We start from the raw sequence: 15,393 nt of genomic DNA on the forward strand, positions 1-15,393 counted from the left end.
GGTAGTCATCTGCACTAATTGAGCAAAGACAGAGTGAAATATTAAACACTACATGATACTTGAGGGAAGAGGCTTTATAAAAATAAAACCCAGCCTTGCACTGGACTAGAGAGACAAACTCCCTCAAAGGTCATCTTGTGTGTAGGGTGTTACTTTTAGTGCAAGTGTCCCAGGCTGCTCCTTCATTTACACTTCAAAACACTCAACTCCCTCCCTAAAGCAGAAAGGTCATTACAGCAGCTCTCACCTCCCTTTGCTGAGCTGGTTTTTGCCCTTCTCCCCAGTTCAAAGAGAATTTAGCACAAAAAGCAGGGAGAGAAGCTACACAAGTCCGATGGTCATCTTTGAATAGGAACACCCACCTCAGGTAACTTAAAATTACAAAGTAGTAGTCTACCAGTAACAGTTTCCACTTTTTTTTTTTTTATTCCATAAGGTTGTTAACAAAGGACAGTTACATTTCTAGTACCTGGTAGTTCAAGTTGCTTCCTTCCTTGCTTGTTCTATGTTTGTGATCTTCTATGTATTTAATAACTTTACAATCCTTTCTTTTTACAATCACAGCCCTGTGAAAGGTAATATCACAGCATAAATAGCCTGCATCTTCCAAAAAGGAGGAACAGGGGAGGTGTCAAAGCTCATGTACAGGAATCCTGAAGCCCCACAGGCCCCCAGCAGTATTTTCTTTTGAAGAATACTTTCCAAACCCATTGCACCCTCTAGTCAACTTCGCATTGAACAGCAGGGAAAAAATAGAATTAAAGTGAAGTCATGCCTCAGGAGAGTATTTGCCCAGCCCTTCTGAAGTTAGGGCTGCAGCTGTATGAACACCACCTCCAGAAGGGAGAGGGAGTAGAGTAGGCTTGAAACTTGGCATCCAGATAAACTAGCCAAGAAATCTGCGTCCTAAGCCCAACCCTACCACAGCAGTAGGTTGCTCACTGCAATAACCTAAGTATCTTCCAGTACTAAACAAAAGCAACATTTGAATTCCAATACTTGAGCTAACAATGCTTAGTACAAGAATTAAGTGCTTAATTACCAGCATTGTTTCCACAACACCTACATACTTTTGTTATCAGCTAACACTAGGGAAGTGTAAATTCTAAGATGAGAAGTATATCACACTCCAAAATACATGCAATCACTTGTGAATTCAATATTTTTTATTAAAGATTAAAAATAAAAACATTTGACACCCAAATATACATAAAGTCACAATAAACTCAGCTGTGCTAAAAGCAAAATGTGCATAAAGACACTCATTTCTAAAAGGCACCCTGCCACCAATATTTTAAATGTTCATCTAATTTCAACAGGTTTCTAGTTGTCTCTTCCTTCACTGAAGGTGAGACTCTAGACCACTATTGAATAAAGATGCTAACCACACCAACCCCTTTCAGGGATCTTTGCTATCACTAGAACACTTAAAACTGTGCATGCATACCTCTCATGGAGTTAACTGTCAGGACTTAAAATGCACGAGGGCTTTTTCTTCAGAGAAGAAGGTAGTGATATTCAGGCCATTTATAAGGGCCAAGAGAAAGCAAGAGGGTTATGAAATAACTGCTGTGCATCCACCAAAAGAGCTTTGCTACTAAAGAACAACCCGTCCTCCCCCCCAGCCCCTCCCCAAACTCTCATAAAAATAACCCCCAAGTTACAAAATGCTGCGCACACATACACACACACACGCACACACACACGCAGATGAAATGTTAACACGTTTAGCTATTAGCCTGTCAGGGTGTGACAGCGTAGGAGTGCCACTGCTGCAGTCCTGAAGCACAGCGATGCCCGACGCGCGCTCGTGCGCTGCCCGCGGTCCCCCGCGCCGCTCGACGGCCGCAGGAGAGCGCGGTGCCCGGGCCCTCTCTCGGCTAGGTAGGTCTGCGTTGATTCCCCTCCGCTCCGCCGTTACCAGGGTCGCCACATGGATTTGGAAAAGCTAGGGGAAGGCATGCCGCGCGTCCGGGAAGCGTCCAGCCCGTCCGCCGCGGTCTGGCCGGGCTCAGCCTCCGTCTCCTCCGAGTCGGAGCAGGTCTCCTCGCCGGAGGAGGGCGAGAGCGCCGAGGCGGGCAGCGCCAGGCCCAGGGCGGCCTCGGCCGGCGGGGCCAGCGCCTCGCCGCCGGGCCAGGGCCCCGAGCCCGGCCCCAGCGAGGGCTCGGCCAAAGCGTCCGCGATGAGGTCCTGGAAGGCGCCCTCGTTGAGGGGCATGGACTCCAGCAGGTGGTTGAGCAGCTCGGCGGCCGTGGTGGCGTCGATGCCGGGGCAGCTGGAGACGAAGGTGTGCACCTCGTGCATGCACTGGATGTAGCCGGCGGCGAAGCGCTCGCTGGCCTCGCGGTGCAGCCGCCCGCCCTCTGCGGCGCCCGCGGCCCCGGGGGAGACACAGAGGGGAGCGCCGTGAGGGGCGGGCCGCCGCGCCGGGCCCCCGCGCCGCCGCGGCCCGCCCCGCCGCCGGCACTCACCCCGCGAGCGGCCCTCCAGCACGGCCTGCACGCGCCGCACCGTCAGCTCCAGCACCTCCGCGTTCTCCAGCTTGGCCTGGAACTGCCGCCGCGCGGCCCCGCCGTCAGCGCGCGCCGCGCCGCCTCCAGCCGGCCCGAGCCGGTGCGAACCGGCGCGGCCCCGCCGCCCGCCCGCCCGCCCGCCGCGCTCACCTCGCTGTCGGCCAGCAGCAGCCGCAGCTCCTGCAGGCTCTCGTTAATCCGCGCCCGCCGCTTCTTCTCCACCAGCGGCTTCCTGGTCTGCGGGAACCAACAGCCGCGTCAGGGCACCGGCCGCGCCCGCCCGGCCCGGCGCGCCGCGGCGCCGCCCCGCTCACCTTCCTGTCCCCCTTGGCCTCGAAGAAGTCGTCGTCCTCCCGCGGCGAGCGGCCCTTGCCGGGCCGGAAGGACGGAGCCATGGCCCGAGCCGAGCCGAGCCGAGCCGAGCCGAGCCGAGCCGAGCCGAGCCGAGCCGAGCCGAGCCGAGCGCCGCTGCTCGCCCGGCGGTGCCGCTTCCCCGCCCCCGCCCTGCGCGCCCGCCCTACATATAGCTTCTGATTTGCATGTCAATGAGCCCATTGGCCGCGCCGCGCGGGGCGAAGCCGGAGCGTCGGGTGAACGGGCCAATGGGCGGCGGGCGCTTTGTCTGTGCGCGCGGCGGGGGCGGGGCGCAGCGGGCTCGGCGAGGCGGTGGTGCTGCGGCCGCCCGCGGGCATTGTTCGCCCCGCGCGGCGACATGGCGGCGGCGGCGGCGGGGACCGAGCCGTCCCGGGGGCTGCCGCCCTCCGTCCGTTGGGCGCCGCGGGGAGGGGGGCGAGCGGCGGTTTGGGGCCTGGCTCTGGGCCCCCGCGGCAGCGCCGGTGGCAGTGCGCCCGAAATGGGTGGCGCACGCGGGCGTAAAAAACGATAAAATAGGGATTTTTTTCCCCCCAATTGTTTGAAAATTATTTCGGGTGCTTTATTTGTGAAAGCAGGAATGTTTAAGCGCAGGGCGCTTAGAAGTGCCACGGTGGTGACCTCCCCGTAGGGGCAGGTGGGCTTTGCGGCAGAGCTGCCGTGGGTGATTGGCCCATTTTCAGGGTTTTTTTGAGGGTTTTGGCAGCAGCGCGGAGAAGGGGAGAGCGCAGGTGCCTCGGGGGAGAGATGCGGCCCGGCTCCCCGCGGCGGCGGCAGTGCCTGCCCTGTCCTCGAAAGCACTCGCGCAGATCGGTCACCTTCCAGGAAAAAAAAAAAAAAAATCAAACGTTCAAACCCTGAGAAATGTGTGTGGTGTTTCCCGGTCTCTTAGTGGCGCGCAGCCATCCCCGCGGGTGTTGCTGGGGAGCGCGGCACGTCGTGGCTGTCCCCGCAGCGTTCAGCAGCACGCCCGCCGTTGGAGGCACGGGAAGGGGAGCAGCTATCACACAGCAATCTGGGTGTGAAAACGGCGATTCGTATGCCAGCGGGAAACTGCTGGCGTCTGAGTGTTCGAAGCAAAAGATAAGTCCAGTCCTTCAGTCTTTGCTTAATCAAAACTGCTCGAGTTTTTAAAGTTGGGCCGCCCCATGACTCAATGGGATTTGAGTGTTTGCTTAAGAAGATGCACTAATTTTAGATTTTGTAACAGCAGTACTTTGAATACCAGAACAATTCTTCCATGATCAGCTAAAACGAGCTAACTTAACCACCCCCCCGTTGGGGGGAACGTTTCGGAGCTGGACGGGGGTTGCACCCGTTGGGGACAGCACAGGAGCTGGCGCCCGGCGCCGAGGGGAAATCATCTCCCCCGTCCGCCGCTCTGCGCTCCACAGCCCTCCCCGGCCCTTTGCCTCGCTGCCGAGCGGAGCGAGAGGCCGGGGCAGCCTGGCTTTGTGCGTAACTTGATGCTGATGACAGTTGGCAGCTGCAGTTCCCCCAACAGACTGAATCAAATAAAAGCATTAGGGCTCGTCCCCAAGGAGAGCGACAGGTGTTCGCTCTTGCTCCTTTGTTTCCCTCTTTTTATTCTCCTCGGTAACGTATGTCATATTTTTGCTGCCCGAGGAAACGAGAGACGCATCCCTGCCCGCATCGGCGTCGCAGACAGGCGTGGAGCCGCACGGGCCCTCCGCACATGCCTGCCTCTTTGTACGTGTTCGGCATAACTTTGCTCCCTCTGCTCGGGGCTGCTGGCGCTTGTCTCCCCTTGAGCAGCCCAGCGCGGTGCCGCTGGGCGTTTTGTTGGTGGGGGGTTTCCCTGCTGCCCCCCCCCCCCCCCCCGCCGAGGGGTCCGGCGTGAGCTGTGCGCACTGTCCACGCAAGCGTGGCGGGGAAAGCGCCGGGTGCCCGGCAGCACCTGGGCCCGTAGGGAAAGGCGCCGTTGCAAGCGGTGCCGTTGGGCTCCCCCGGCACGTTTCCGAGCTGTGTGCCCAGGCGCTGCTTGCTGTTCTTGGTGGCTCCCGTAAGCGTTTCCCTTTCCCCGGTGCGGCGGTATGCATTCCTGGTTACAGATGCGTGTGCTTTACCTCTTATTGATCTGCGTCTGTAGGTTGGTGTCTGATAGTCCCACGTGATTTGCTGGGTAATTCGCTCTGAGAAAGACCCGGCGAGCTCCTAGTCAGCTCCACCATGACTTAATGCTGCTTTTCATCTTCAAAGTGCTGCATAAACACCCAGGCTCGGGATATGCTAATACTTGTGTGATAAACGAGGGAGCTGGGGTAGAGGTGCTCAGCGCCGCGCTCACCTGCCCGCAGCAGAGGAGAGCGTCAGAGAGAGACCTGGACCGTGGGACGTCCTGGCTGCAGGCCTGAGCTCAGACCGTGCAGCTTTCTGTATTACAGCTGACAACAGATTTCATTTTCAGAAAGATACTTTTTTTCTTTCCTTTTCCTTGTATCTTAAAGCAATGATGTCTGGATTTTGGCAAAGAGTTTGCTCTGTAGGTGACACATCTCACTGCATTAGATAGAAACAAAATTGGATGGTACCTGTGAATGCACGATTAAATCTCTCCCTCCGGTTCTGATGAACTCAATGCACCATGTAACATGTAGTTGAAACTAGCTGATCTTTTCTTGATACGATTAATGCAGACTAAGCACAAATGTTGTTCGGGTCAGGTACATAACATTTTTATCTTTAAACAAGTAGAGACACCTGCGACTGCGTTTTGTGCCTCAGCTATTCATAGTTGGCCTAATGGGAGAAAAAAAAGACAGTCGTAGGGATGCAAACTACAGCCAAGTAATGGATGTTACAATTCTGAGGGAGCCGTCTTTGTTCTGAACCAAAATTAGCTGTGTAATGCCAGCAGACACCTTTTTTTATATGTATATATACACACATAAAAATACATATGTACAACTACACTTTTAAAAAAATGTATAGCAATGTATCAAATGTACATAATCATGTGGTAAACGATGAACCCCAGAAGAGTCTGTAAGCAGGTTTTCCCTTCCAAGAACACATGGTTTTTCCTAATGTATGTAATAAGAGACACTCAAACACTGTGTTTAATCTAGTGTAAATTCTGCTGATTTACACCAGACACATTGCACCCTTGTGAGGGCGTAAATTCAGTCTGGAAAGAAGGCAGGAGAAATAAAAGAGTGAAATTTGTTTCACGTCTCCTTCATTTTAGGGCTTAGCCCACAGTCCATTGAAGCTGGTGGTTCACAAGCAAAGCTTGGCTAAGGATGGCCAGAGAGAGTCGGACATGGCTGTAAAGTTCTGCTTCTTTTCTGACTTGGCTGGAACTGGTGGCAAGGTAATTTTACACATTGTTAGCTCTTGTGCTGGAGCGTGTCTTTCCGCATTTTCTTTGAAAAGCTGCATGTCAAATGAGTTACCAATGCTGCAGACATTTGTGCTGTACATTAAAAATGTATGGGCCATAAATATCAGGGCACTACTTGACCTGAGGAAGAAGTCACTGCAGGCTATCTGCTCTAGCCCACAGCTGTAATGTGACATTTTTGTGCCACTTTAAACAAGCTCCATCACATCAGGTGGAACAATTTGTGATAACCTCATGCATTTTAATGTAAATGTCAACTGCAATCTAGTAAAAAAATGCTCCTTACATACCTTTTCTAATAGCTCATTGCTTACCCAGGCATGGTGGCTCCCAAAGGAGATTTTGGTAAACCCTGTCTACTTATCCATATAGTTCTTTACAGGCTTAAACCAATACTGCTGTCTACTGATGGTGAGGTGTGTGTGCACTGCTCTCTCCCCTGTGGAGCATTAAACCTTCCCTAAGGTAGGGAACGCTGCCCTGCTGGAGACTGCAGCTCCCACACATGATATAATTGTATTTTAGCTGGGGAGCAGCAAAGCTTTAGCTGAGATAACGGGATCAGGCTTTGCTGCATGTGTTTTCCTATGAGTCTGCATGTATAGCAATATAACTGGGTTTGGTTCTTTGTAGATCATACGTTGTCACTAATGGCCCTGTGGCAGCAGAGGCTAAGACACCTACTGTGGAAGACAACCCTGCAGCCTCGGCTGCCTGCCACGTGTTTTGGAGGTGTAGGTAAGTGGTAACTGCTCATGAGGTGGGGGTTTCTGCCACACAACTCCATGTCTCACTTTTTGCAGTATTGGTTCCATTTAAATGGTCTCTATCTCCTAGAGGAACATCCACAGAGAAATAATGCACCTCTGAAGTGTTTTAGGACTTCTTGTAATATTGACAAGTGTGTTGCCACCTAGGTTCTTGGGCCTGAGACTGGCACTATCCAAACTTTCAGCACGTAGTCCAGACTTTCCGTGAATAATACAATTAGAGCACAGTATAAAGACATGATGTGCGTGGACAGGATCCACTGGAAATGCCTGAGTGTTTTCTTTCACAGATCCTATAGCATCCTGTTGTCTTTGGAGGCAAAAGTTCCTGTTAGAGATACATGTCATACTTATGAATATTAATGGTGCATATAAATGATGGTGGGTGTAAACTGTTAGGTTAATGGGTGAATTGCTCCTTAGGCATCAGTTTGCTGTCATCCAGTTTATGTTTACGCTAACAAATACAAACTGCTTAGGTGGCAGATCAAGCAAAGAGCTATCTTCTCTCCCCATGGTCCCTTCACAAATGAAACAGTGTGTTCTAGTTAGCCTCCTGCCTTGTCTCATGTGAAAATTAGTCCAGCTCACAGAACCAAGGTACAGAGGAACTGGCCTGGAGCTGGAATAGCTGAGAGCTGCAGGCGGTAAGTGAAGTGAATGGGGAAGGCTGTAGAGGGAAGTTTGCAGCATTCCTCACCACACTCATCGTGGTTCCCTTTGGTGCTATCGATTTCTCTGCTGTTACAAGCACAGATGTTTAACCCTAAGAGGAAAATCTGTTTAAATATCACTCTTCACCAAGCTGCTCTTGAACTTGTGTCTGTTACTCCAAAGTGCATTTGCTGCCTTGAGCCCTGGGATTCTGCTGCCCCTTTCAAAAGCCATAAGGCTTTTCCCAACCTTTTGTTTATCAGCAGACTGTTGGCAGCAACGCTTGTGTTTGTCAGCTGGGGCACAGAAGGACAGTCCATGCCAGCAATAATGTTAACATTCAAAAGGGTCTCATGTCCGCTCACAGAAAATCCCAAAGGGGCATTCACCCCCTGTGAGGGCTTGGGTTCCCCTTTGACGTGAGGATGTGCCCCGGTTTCTGCAATTTCAAAGGTACCTGTGGTGACTGATACTCAAATATAGCAAATGTGTGGGGACTGTGCTGAGCAAGTACCGAGGGCAAGAGAGCCTCTCTCACTCATCTGGAGAGTGCTGGGTGGGAACTGGGCACCGTGTGCCAGGGGGCTCTGGTGGGACTGGGAGAAAGAGCACATATTCTGGAGTCTGCCTCCTCTGGGGTAGTGGCTTCCCATGCCTACGAGCTGTTTTTTGTGGTGGTGCTGTCCTTGGCCCTTTCCTGCCCACAAATAGGCACAACTTTGTTTCATCCAATAGTAACCATTCCCAAGACCCAAAGTTAATCACTATTTTGCCTTGGCTCTACCCTGATTGTATCTGGAAGTCCACTGGGACTGGAGTCTGTTTCTAATAAGGTACTTTCCATTTCAGTGTTCTCCTTCAGCATTCATCACCAGTTTGCTGGTGGCAGCTCACTTTTATTGGCTCTCTTCAGATATTTGATAGTCTAAATACAGATCAAAGTCTAGCTTGAAATATTTTAGCAGACACTTTTATTATATTGACATTCTTTCCCACCAATTTGTTGGGCCTCAGTAGAGATATGTCTAAACTCATATATCATTCAACTGTACCATTTAGACTGCAGCCCATTGCCAGTGACTATGGCAGGGTCCCATAACTTGTGAGGTTAGAGAGATCATTTGTTTGGTCACATTGTATTTGTGAAAGTTATTTCAGAGAAGTGAACTGTCTAAAGTAAGTAAAGAGATTTTTCAGTCTGAGTTTAAAAAAAAAAACAAAAACCCTCTGCTGGTGGTGTTCCAGGGAGCAGTGTTGTAGTATTGCCAGGGAAGGCTCTTGCATTTGATTTAACTAATATTTTTTTTTTTTGGGGGGGGGGGGGTTGAAAGTTGTCCTAATTATGGGGTTCATTTGATCATAGGATTTGTCCTATCCTTGTAAACAGTGATGTTTACATCACTGGTCCTCCTCTTTAAGATTTTTTTATTGGTTCCTAAATGACTTCCACGTATCCTTTTTAATATACGTTTTCTTCAGAGATGGTGTGGAAGCTGTTAAGCACAATCCTAACTAAGGCTGAAAGCTTTTTTTAAATGTGTGTCCCTCAGAACGCATTTTTTCTGACACGCAGTTCCAGGATTACTCCCAGTCTGTACTTCTGTCAGTGACACTACATGTTTGTTGACAGGACACAGGTTTTATTTTTATCAGGTTAACATGTCCATAATCAGGCTCTGAACTTTGCTCTGGTGTGTTTTGTGAAATGCTCTAGAAAATGCCTTTATTCGTAGTCCCTTGCAGGTTTGTATTCACTTTACAAATTACATATCTGTAAGTGGGAAAAAACTGTACTCTCAAGGGCACATTTGTTAAGCCCTTTTTAGGAATGACATTGTATATTTTACTGTCAGTTTTGGTAAACACTGGCCTTCTCTAAATCAAAATGAGAAATATTTTACAGACTGAGCCCAATACCCTTCACCTGAGAGCACTGACACCAGTTTTGATAGTTCATGGGTTGTATAAATACTGGTTTTGATCCTGTTGTAAGCAATACCTCATTGTGCCAATTTGTTTTTTGCAGGTATCAATGGACAGCCTGGGCAGCCACAGTATTAGGTATTTGTGAGGTTTGGCTTCTAGTGAGCAAATCCAAAACAGAATAAATACCCTCTCTCATCCTCAGTATCTTGCCTTAAAAGTGCCATGCTCCCACTCTGTGTTGATTGTTTCTCTTAGGAGATATTAGATTATAGTCCAGACTTCTGTGTAAAGATATGGCAAAGAACCCTTCCGGGGACTTGGTCTATCATGCATTATGGAATGGGACGTCTTTTTAACTACTCGAAGGCTAGTATGGATTTTAGCCTTGCTGTTTGCAGAGCTCATTTACTTGGCATACTGCTTAGCTGATTTCACTTGGTGGTTGAGTCCCTGAACCCACTGCAGAAGCTCCTCCTGTCAGTTTTTGGTAAGCAGCTGTAAATTAGAGAGGTGCCAGAAGGCACTGGGATGAGATAGCATGAAGGAAGCTTAGAGAACTGATTTGAAAGAGGTGATGAGTGCTGTCATTTCTGTCCTGTCCCTATGTGTTTGTCCTTGTTTCTGGAGAAGCTAGTGTAGTGTAGGAGGATCATAGCATTTCTGAGTGCTTGGAAAGAGAATACTTCTGGAACTTCAGCACAGAGAAACATAAGCTACGTGAGGGCTTGTTAACAGCTTTCTGATAGGGACAATGCACAGCTGAACCCCATCAGCTACAGAAGGAAGCTGTTGCTAGCTGGAAACTGGCTGCTTCTGTTTCAACTGACAAACCAATCTGGAGTTGGCAAGCCAGTCCTTGGACCTGTGGCCATGCTGTTTGTAATTCTACATTAAATGTTGTTTGGCCTGCTTGTGGGTGTGAGAAACAGGGTGGGAATTTGAGCATGTGGGTATACATGTTCTCTCCTGGAAGAGCCAGTGAATGTTTCCTGCCTGGCTCTGCCGTCCTGGAAGGACTGATGGGTTCCTGGGGCTCACAAACATGCTGCAGGATTATGAACTGCGGAGGAGAACTTACGTTCCTCTGCTTGGGCAGTCTTTTCTCCTCATATTTTTAGAGGTGGGAGATAGGTATTTGCAGGAGAATGCAAAATGTCCTCCAGCTGCTTTCTGTGCTGACTTTTGATAGCGTGGGCCTGTGCAGTAGTTCGACTTACTTCTCGGCACGCATGGGGTGGTGATAGAAGAGACCTTTGGAGGGTTGAAGTGGAGGTGCTGCTTCCCCCAAATCAGTAGAATACCAAATGCCTTTCTTATGGTTAAAGTCTGGTAAACCCTGCCAATCTGTGGAGAAATAGCCAAGTGTTTCTCTGTCAGTAGGCGCAGAACGTTGTAGCCAGTTCACATGACAAAACAAATCGCATATGCAAAAGAGCTCAGGAAAGAGCAATGGAATCACGGGAAGTCACAGATATCATGCAGGCTCATATTTGTGCTACACAGGGTGACTTAAAGGGGAAATCAGTTGCCAATTCATTTGCTACTATCTTATTTTTCTAACAAATTAAAAAGACCTTATTTTGGTTTGGGGGTTTATTTGTATTTTTTTCTAAGCTCTGAAGTAAGGGCAGCGCTCTGCTTTGCAGCATGCCTTGTTTTATGGCTCATGTTAGGAAAGGGTTCATTTACTTGGTGAATTCAGGATCCACCTTAATTGGATTCTGAAATGGCTAGGTTGGGGGGAAGCTGTTTTAATGGCTTGTAGGGATTACTTGATGTTCTCCAAACTCCAGCAAAAATGTCTTAGCACAGCCATGGTTTCTGTGTCCTTGCAATTAATGGACTAAGCAAGTGCCAAATTCGCACATACGTACAAGCAGAGACTTCAGAATAGAGCAGTAGAACTAGATCCACTAAAGGCAAATGCATGTTGCTGTGTCAAATAAAAATCCCGGTGATATACAACCTAAAACTGTAATTACAGGGCAGCTCTGAAAATTGAAGCATAAACTGAAAACGCAGCAGCTTGGTACACTGAGTTGCTCTTCTCGGTTTCCTTCCCTCCCACCCCTTTCGGAGGTGTGGTGTGTCTATCAGTGCTGAATGAGAGCAGGGGTGGCTGGTCCCCAGAGCTGCTGAGCTGTCTAGATCCCAGCAAGCTCCTGTGACTACTGTACCACCTAAACTGTTTATGAATCAAAATAGTGCGATGGAAGGTAGAAGATTAGGCACTTTAAGAGCTGCTTGTGCCTGGTTAAGTATTTGGTGAGTAACAAGGACTTCAAAAAGCAGTAAGTTGGGAAGCGAGAATTCTGGGATTGCAGCTGTTGATTTCCTATGCTCATTTTTGTCACGAGAGATGTGTGCTGGAGAAGGGGCAGAAGCTGGCACTTGCTGCAGGGGATCTATAAAATGCTACTGGCTTCTAGGAGATGGAGGAGGTATATATAGAAGATCTGAAAGGTGGGAACAGGGAATTATGGGAGTATCAGTGGTGGGTTTCCTCTCTTTGAAGGAAGCGACTTGTGATTGTCAACTATGTAGTCAGGCAAATAGAAGTTGACACAGGTGTATACCACAAAGTTTGTCAGGAGTATGAGCCCAGCCATAGCTGGGAAATCAGTAAAACTTGACCTTAGAGACACCTCTAATTCCTGTTCTGCTGGCCATCTACTCTGATGCCTCCCTTACCTTTGCTCTTGGAGGCGTTCTGGCCCAGCTTTGCTAGACTTCGAGATCCAAGAAGAAATCAACTTGTCAGTCACACACCTTGCTGTGTGCCTGGGATCAAACCATTCACTGCAAGATACAAGCTCAAGCAGTTGGCCAGCACCAAACTCACAATTGGCTGGTCTTGACTTACAGTTGCTGTGGCGCCCGCTTCCTGTCTCTAACACCCGTAATTAGAGACAAGCCCAGGAGGAGAAACAAGACTGATTCCTTGAAGAGCTCATCTGGAGGATCAGAAAGGACAGAGTGGATGGCTTTGGTGCAAGCTCTGAGGTAGGCTTAAGCTAGATGGAGTCAACCCTCAGGCTTGACCCTAGATGTCAGTGTAAACAGTTCCTCTAGAGACTTCCATCATGGAAAGCATGGGCAAAACTGCAAGTCCATACCTGTCAGTGCTTGAAATTCAAACAGCATAGATCGGGGAGGTAGGGCTAAGCTTGCTTTCTGCAGGTGCTTGGAAAGAGCCTTTGGCTTAATTTCCACAAGAGAGGGAGAACTCAGTCAGCCCTGGGCACTGCAGGGACCTGCAGCATGGTGGGTGGAGTGCAAGACTCCTGCAGGGCAAGAGCACCAGTGACTGCGTGGCAAACTGCCAAGGCTGAACCAAGGCAGCACAGAGCTGAATGTGCTTCTGCGGGGCAGAGGATCAACAGCTTCAGGATGCAATAGATCATTGCATCCTGCTGGAGGGAGTCCTCCGAGATGCTGGTGTTGTTCCTTACGGAGCAAGAAGGGAGGCCCTTTGGGCTGGCACAGACTCCACAAGATGAAGGCCCTTCTGTCTGAGCGGGAAGTAGACTTGCCGGTCCACCTGCCACTCCGGCGGTTTCTCACACTTCTTCCTCCCATCTCTCCTGGACAGCTTGGCACTCTCTGGAGCTGGGTCAGGCAGAAGGAAGCGTGGAGGTACTAGTCATGCTCTTCTGCTGCTTTTCCTCAGTCAGCTTGCTACTTGCACATTCCTTAATATTCTCTATACTGCCAGAAGCATGTGGTATTTTTCAGTGAACCTCCTCCGGTGACAAACGTAATCCAACGGACAGGCAGAAGAAACTGTCATGAGTTCCTTTCAGCTGCCGTGTGGGTTGTGTTTAGCAGGTACTGAGAGAGCCAGCATGTGCTGTTGCCTTCAGCGTCTCTCGTGCAGCTGGGCTGACACACAGCCACTCTCCAAAAACCCTTCCTGTTTTCCAGGGTTTTCTCTACCAGGAAAAGTCCCTTTATTATTATGACTCTTTTGGTTTTACATATTCTTTTATTTCTTATGGGTTTATCTAGAAGAGACAAGTTGAGGGATAGCTCCAGGAAGGCACTTAAACCTCTACCATCTAAATACAGTGTCTGAAAGAGCGTTAAATCTCTTGGAGGGCAGGTATAAGAAATCCACATGCTTAGCAAGGAGCTATCTGGAAACTGTCACTAGGAGACCTTGTATGGGTGTATCTGAAACCCCCCCATTCCTGGAGATGATGTAAAGCTTCACCTGGGTCCTTCATCCTGGGTCCAGACCTGTCTCGTAGGGGTGGGCACTAACAGCGCTTGTGAGCAGGACTGCTTCTGCCAGGATAGGTGCTGCCTTTGCTGTCATAGTCTCCTAGTGAGTGCAGTCCTGCGTCGAGTGGGAGACTTGCTTTCAATTTTCCTTTCAGGCCAAGGAGATCTGCCTCTCCCATCCCTGGAGGAGAGCCGGCTTGCACACTGCTCTCCGAGCTCCTTCTCTCCTGTTCGGACTGCCTCATGGACTGGAAAGAAGTGGAAGATCCATGGGGCCAGAGGAAAAGCAAGCAAGGGAGAATGGCCTCTTGGCTAGTGGTTAAGAGAGGGGAACTGGGGGTTCAGGTCTCAGCTCCAAGGTCTGCCTATTCATTTTGTGTCATGCAGTCAGGAAAAGGCTTTATGATGTTTGTATTTAGGTCTGAATGGGGAGGGCACTTGATTGATTTACTCTAGTGACGTGTTTCTCTTTGTTGTATCAATAAAGATATTTGCACAGAATGCATGTGAAGCAGGAAGTGAGCTGGAAAATTACTGGACTGAATTAGAGTTTCCTGTTCTTTTTCCAAATGGACCCACTACCTGAGGCTCCCCAAGGCCAGAGGGGCCCCATCATGATGTGTCACGAGTAGCTGGGGAGAGCAGGAGAAACATCAGTTCTGGTACTTGTAGCAGATTGGTGTCCTGATGTGGCAGTGTGAGCAGGGCTGAAGTCCTGGGATCTAGCAAGGATGCATTTGAGCAGCTCACTGCTAGTTGGTGGGGCAATTCTCAGTTATCATATTATTCATTTCTGCAAATTATTACAAATTCTCTTCTCCCTTTACACTATCCAGTATTTCACTTCAATGCCTTTTCCATATCCTGCCAGACAGAAGTCACCTGTGTAAGCAGCATCAGGCTGCCCCTGAGCTTTGGAAATGCTGAGTGCCAGCTAATGGGCAGGAATCTGGACTTTTGTCAACTGCAAGTGTCAGAGAGTCAAGTTCAGGGAGCTTGGGTCAAGATGGATCATGAGAACATGGAGCGGGTCCAGTAAGAAGCTACCAGTGGTCAGGACCTGGGGCTATAAGAAGAGGCTGAGGGAGGTGGGCTTATTTAGTTTGGTCAAGAAGAGGTCGAGGGGGATCTAGTAGCATCATACAGCTGCTAGAAGAACAGTCACAAAGTTAGTGAAGCCAGACTGTTCCCATTAGTGGCAGATGATAAAACAAGGGGCAGTAGCCACACATTGCGGCTTGGAAGATTCAGATCAGATATTTTCACTCGAGAGTGATGCAGGCCTGGAACATGTCACCCAGAGAGATGAAAGAATCTCCATCCTTGGTGGATTTTGATTCTCAGTTTGACAAAACTGCAGTCAACCTGATACACTCTTGGAAAAGGCCCTCCTTCAAGGAGGATTGAACTAGAGAACTCTACAGGTTCCTTATGGACAACATTTTGGTGACCCTGTTCATGCTGGTAAGGTTGTCACTGTGTTGTCAGTTTTCAAGGAGAGGTTCTAGCCCTAAATATACGGAGATTTGTGTTTGATGCAGAATCCTGGGACTGGATGGAAGCTGTTTGC

The 15,393-nt window shown here is 49.5% G+C and overlaps 1 protein-coding gene and 1 long non-coding RNA gene across 5 annotated transcripts; one reads left to right on the forward strand and one right to left on the reverse strand.

The window, feature by feature from the left end:
* Nucleotides 1-1,144: 1,144 nt before the first annotated feature.
* On the reverse strand, nucleotides 1,145-3,028 carry LOC112988880 (transcription cofactor HES-6-like). 4 transcript variants are annotated; one of them, XM_064516951.1, is made up of 4 exons: nucleotides 2,828-3,027; nucleotides 2,664-2,750; nucleotides 2,472-2,547; nucleotides 1,145-2,363 (listed from the first exon to the last, which is right to left on the reverse strand). In XM_064516951.1, the coding sequence occupies exons 1-4, from the start codon at nucleotides 2,906-2,908 to the stop codon at nucleotides 1,918-1,920; spliced, it is 690 nt and encodes a 229-aa protein (XP_064373021.1). In that variant the 5' UTR covers nucleotides 2,909-3,027; the 3' UTR covers nucleotides 1,145-1,917. The 4 variants fall into 4 exon arrangements, with proteins under 4 accessions (XP_064373021.1, XP_064373022.1, XP_064373020.1 ...); XM_064516952.1 differs by having other exon boundaries at nucleotides 1,145-2,275; nucleotides 2,472-2,553; XM_064516950.1 differs by having other exon boundaries at nucleotides 2,472-2,553.
* A 3,008-nt stretch (nucleotides 3,029-6,036) lies between these two features.
* On the forward strand, nucleotides 6,037-14,334 carry LOC112988903 (uncharacterized). Its single transcript, XR_010390520.1, has 5 exons — nucleotides 6,037-6,219; nucleotides 6,883-6,987; nucleotides 9,700-9,734; nucleotides 12,465-12,602; nucleotides 13,192-14,334. It is a non-coding gene; the product is annotated as an uncharacterized LOC112988903 (long non-coding RNA).
* The last annotated feature ends 1,059 nt before the right edge of the window (nucleotides 14,335-15,393 follow it).

This window comes from Dromaius novaehollandiae, chromosome 9 (genome assembly GCF_036370855.1).
Source record: "Dromaius novaehollandiae isolate bDroNov1 chromosome 9, bDroNov1.hap1, whole genome shotgun sequence".
Classification (NCBI taxonomy): domain Eukaryota; kingdom Metazoa; phylum Chordata; class Aves; order Casuariiformes; family Dromaiidae; genus Dromaius; species Dromaius novaehollandiae.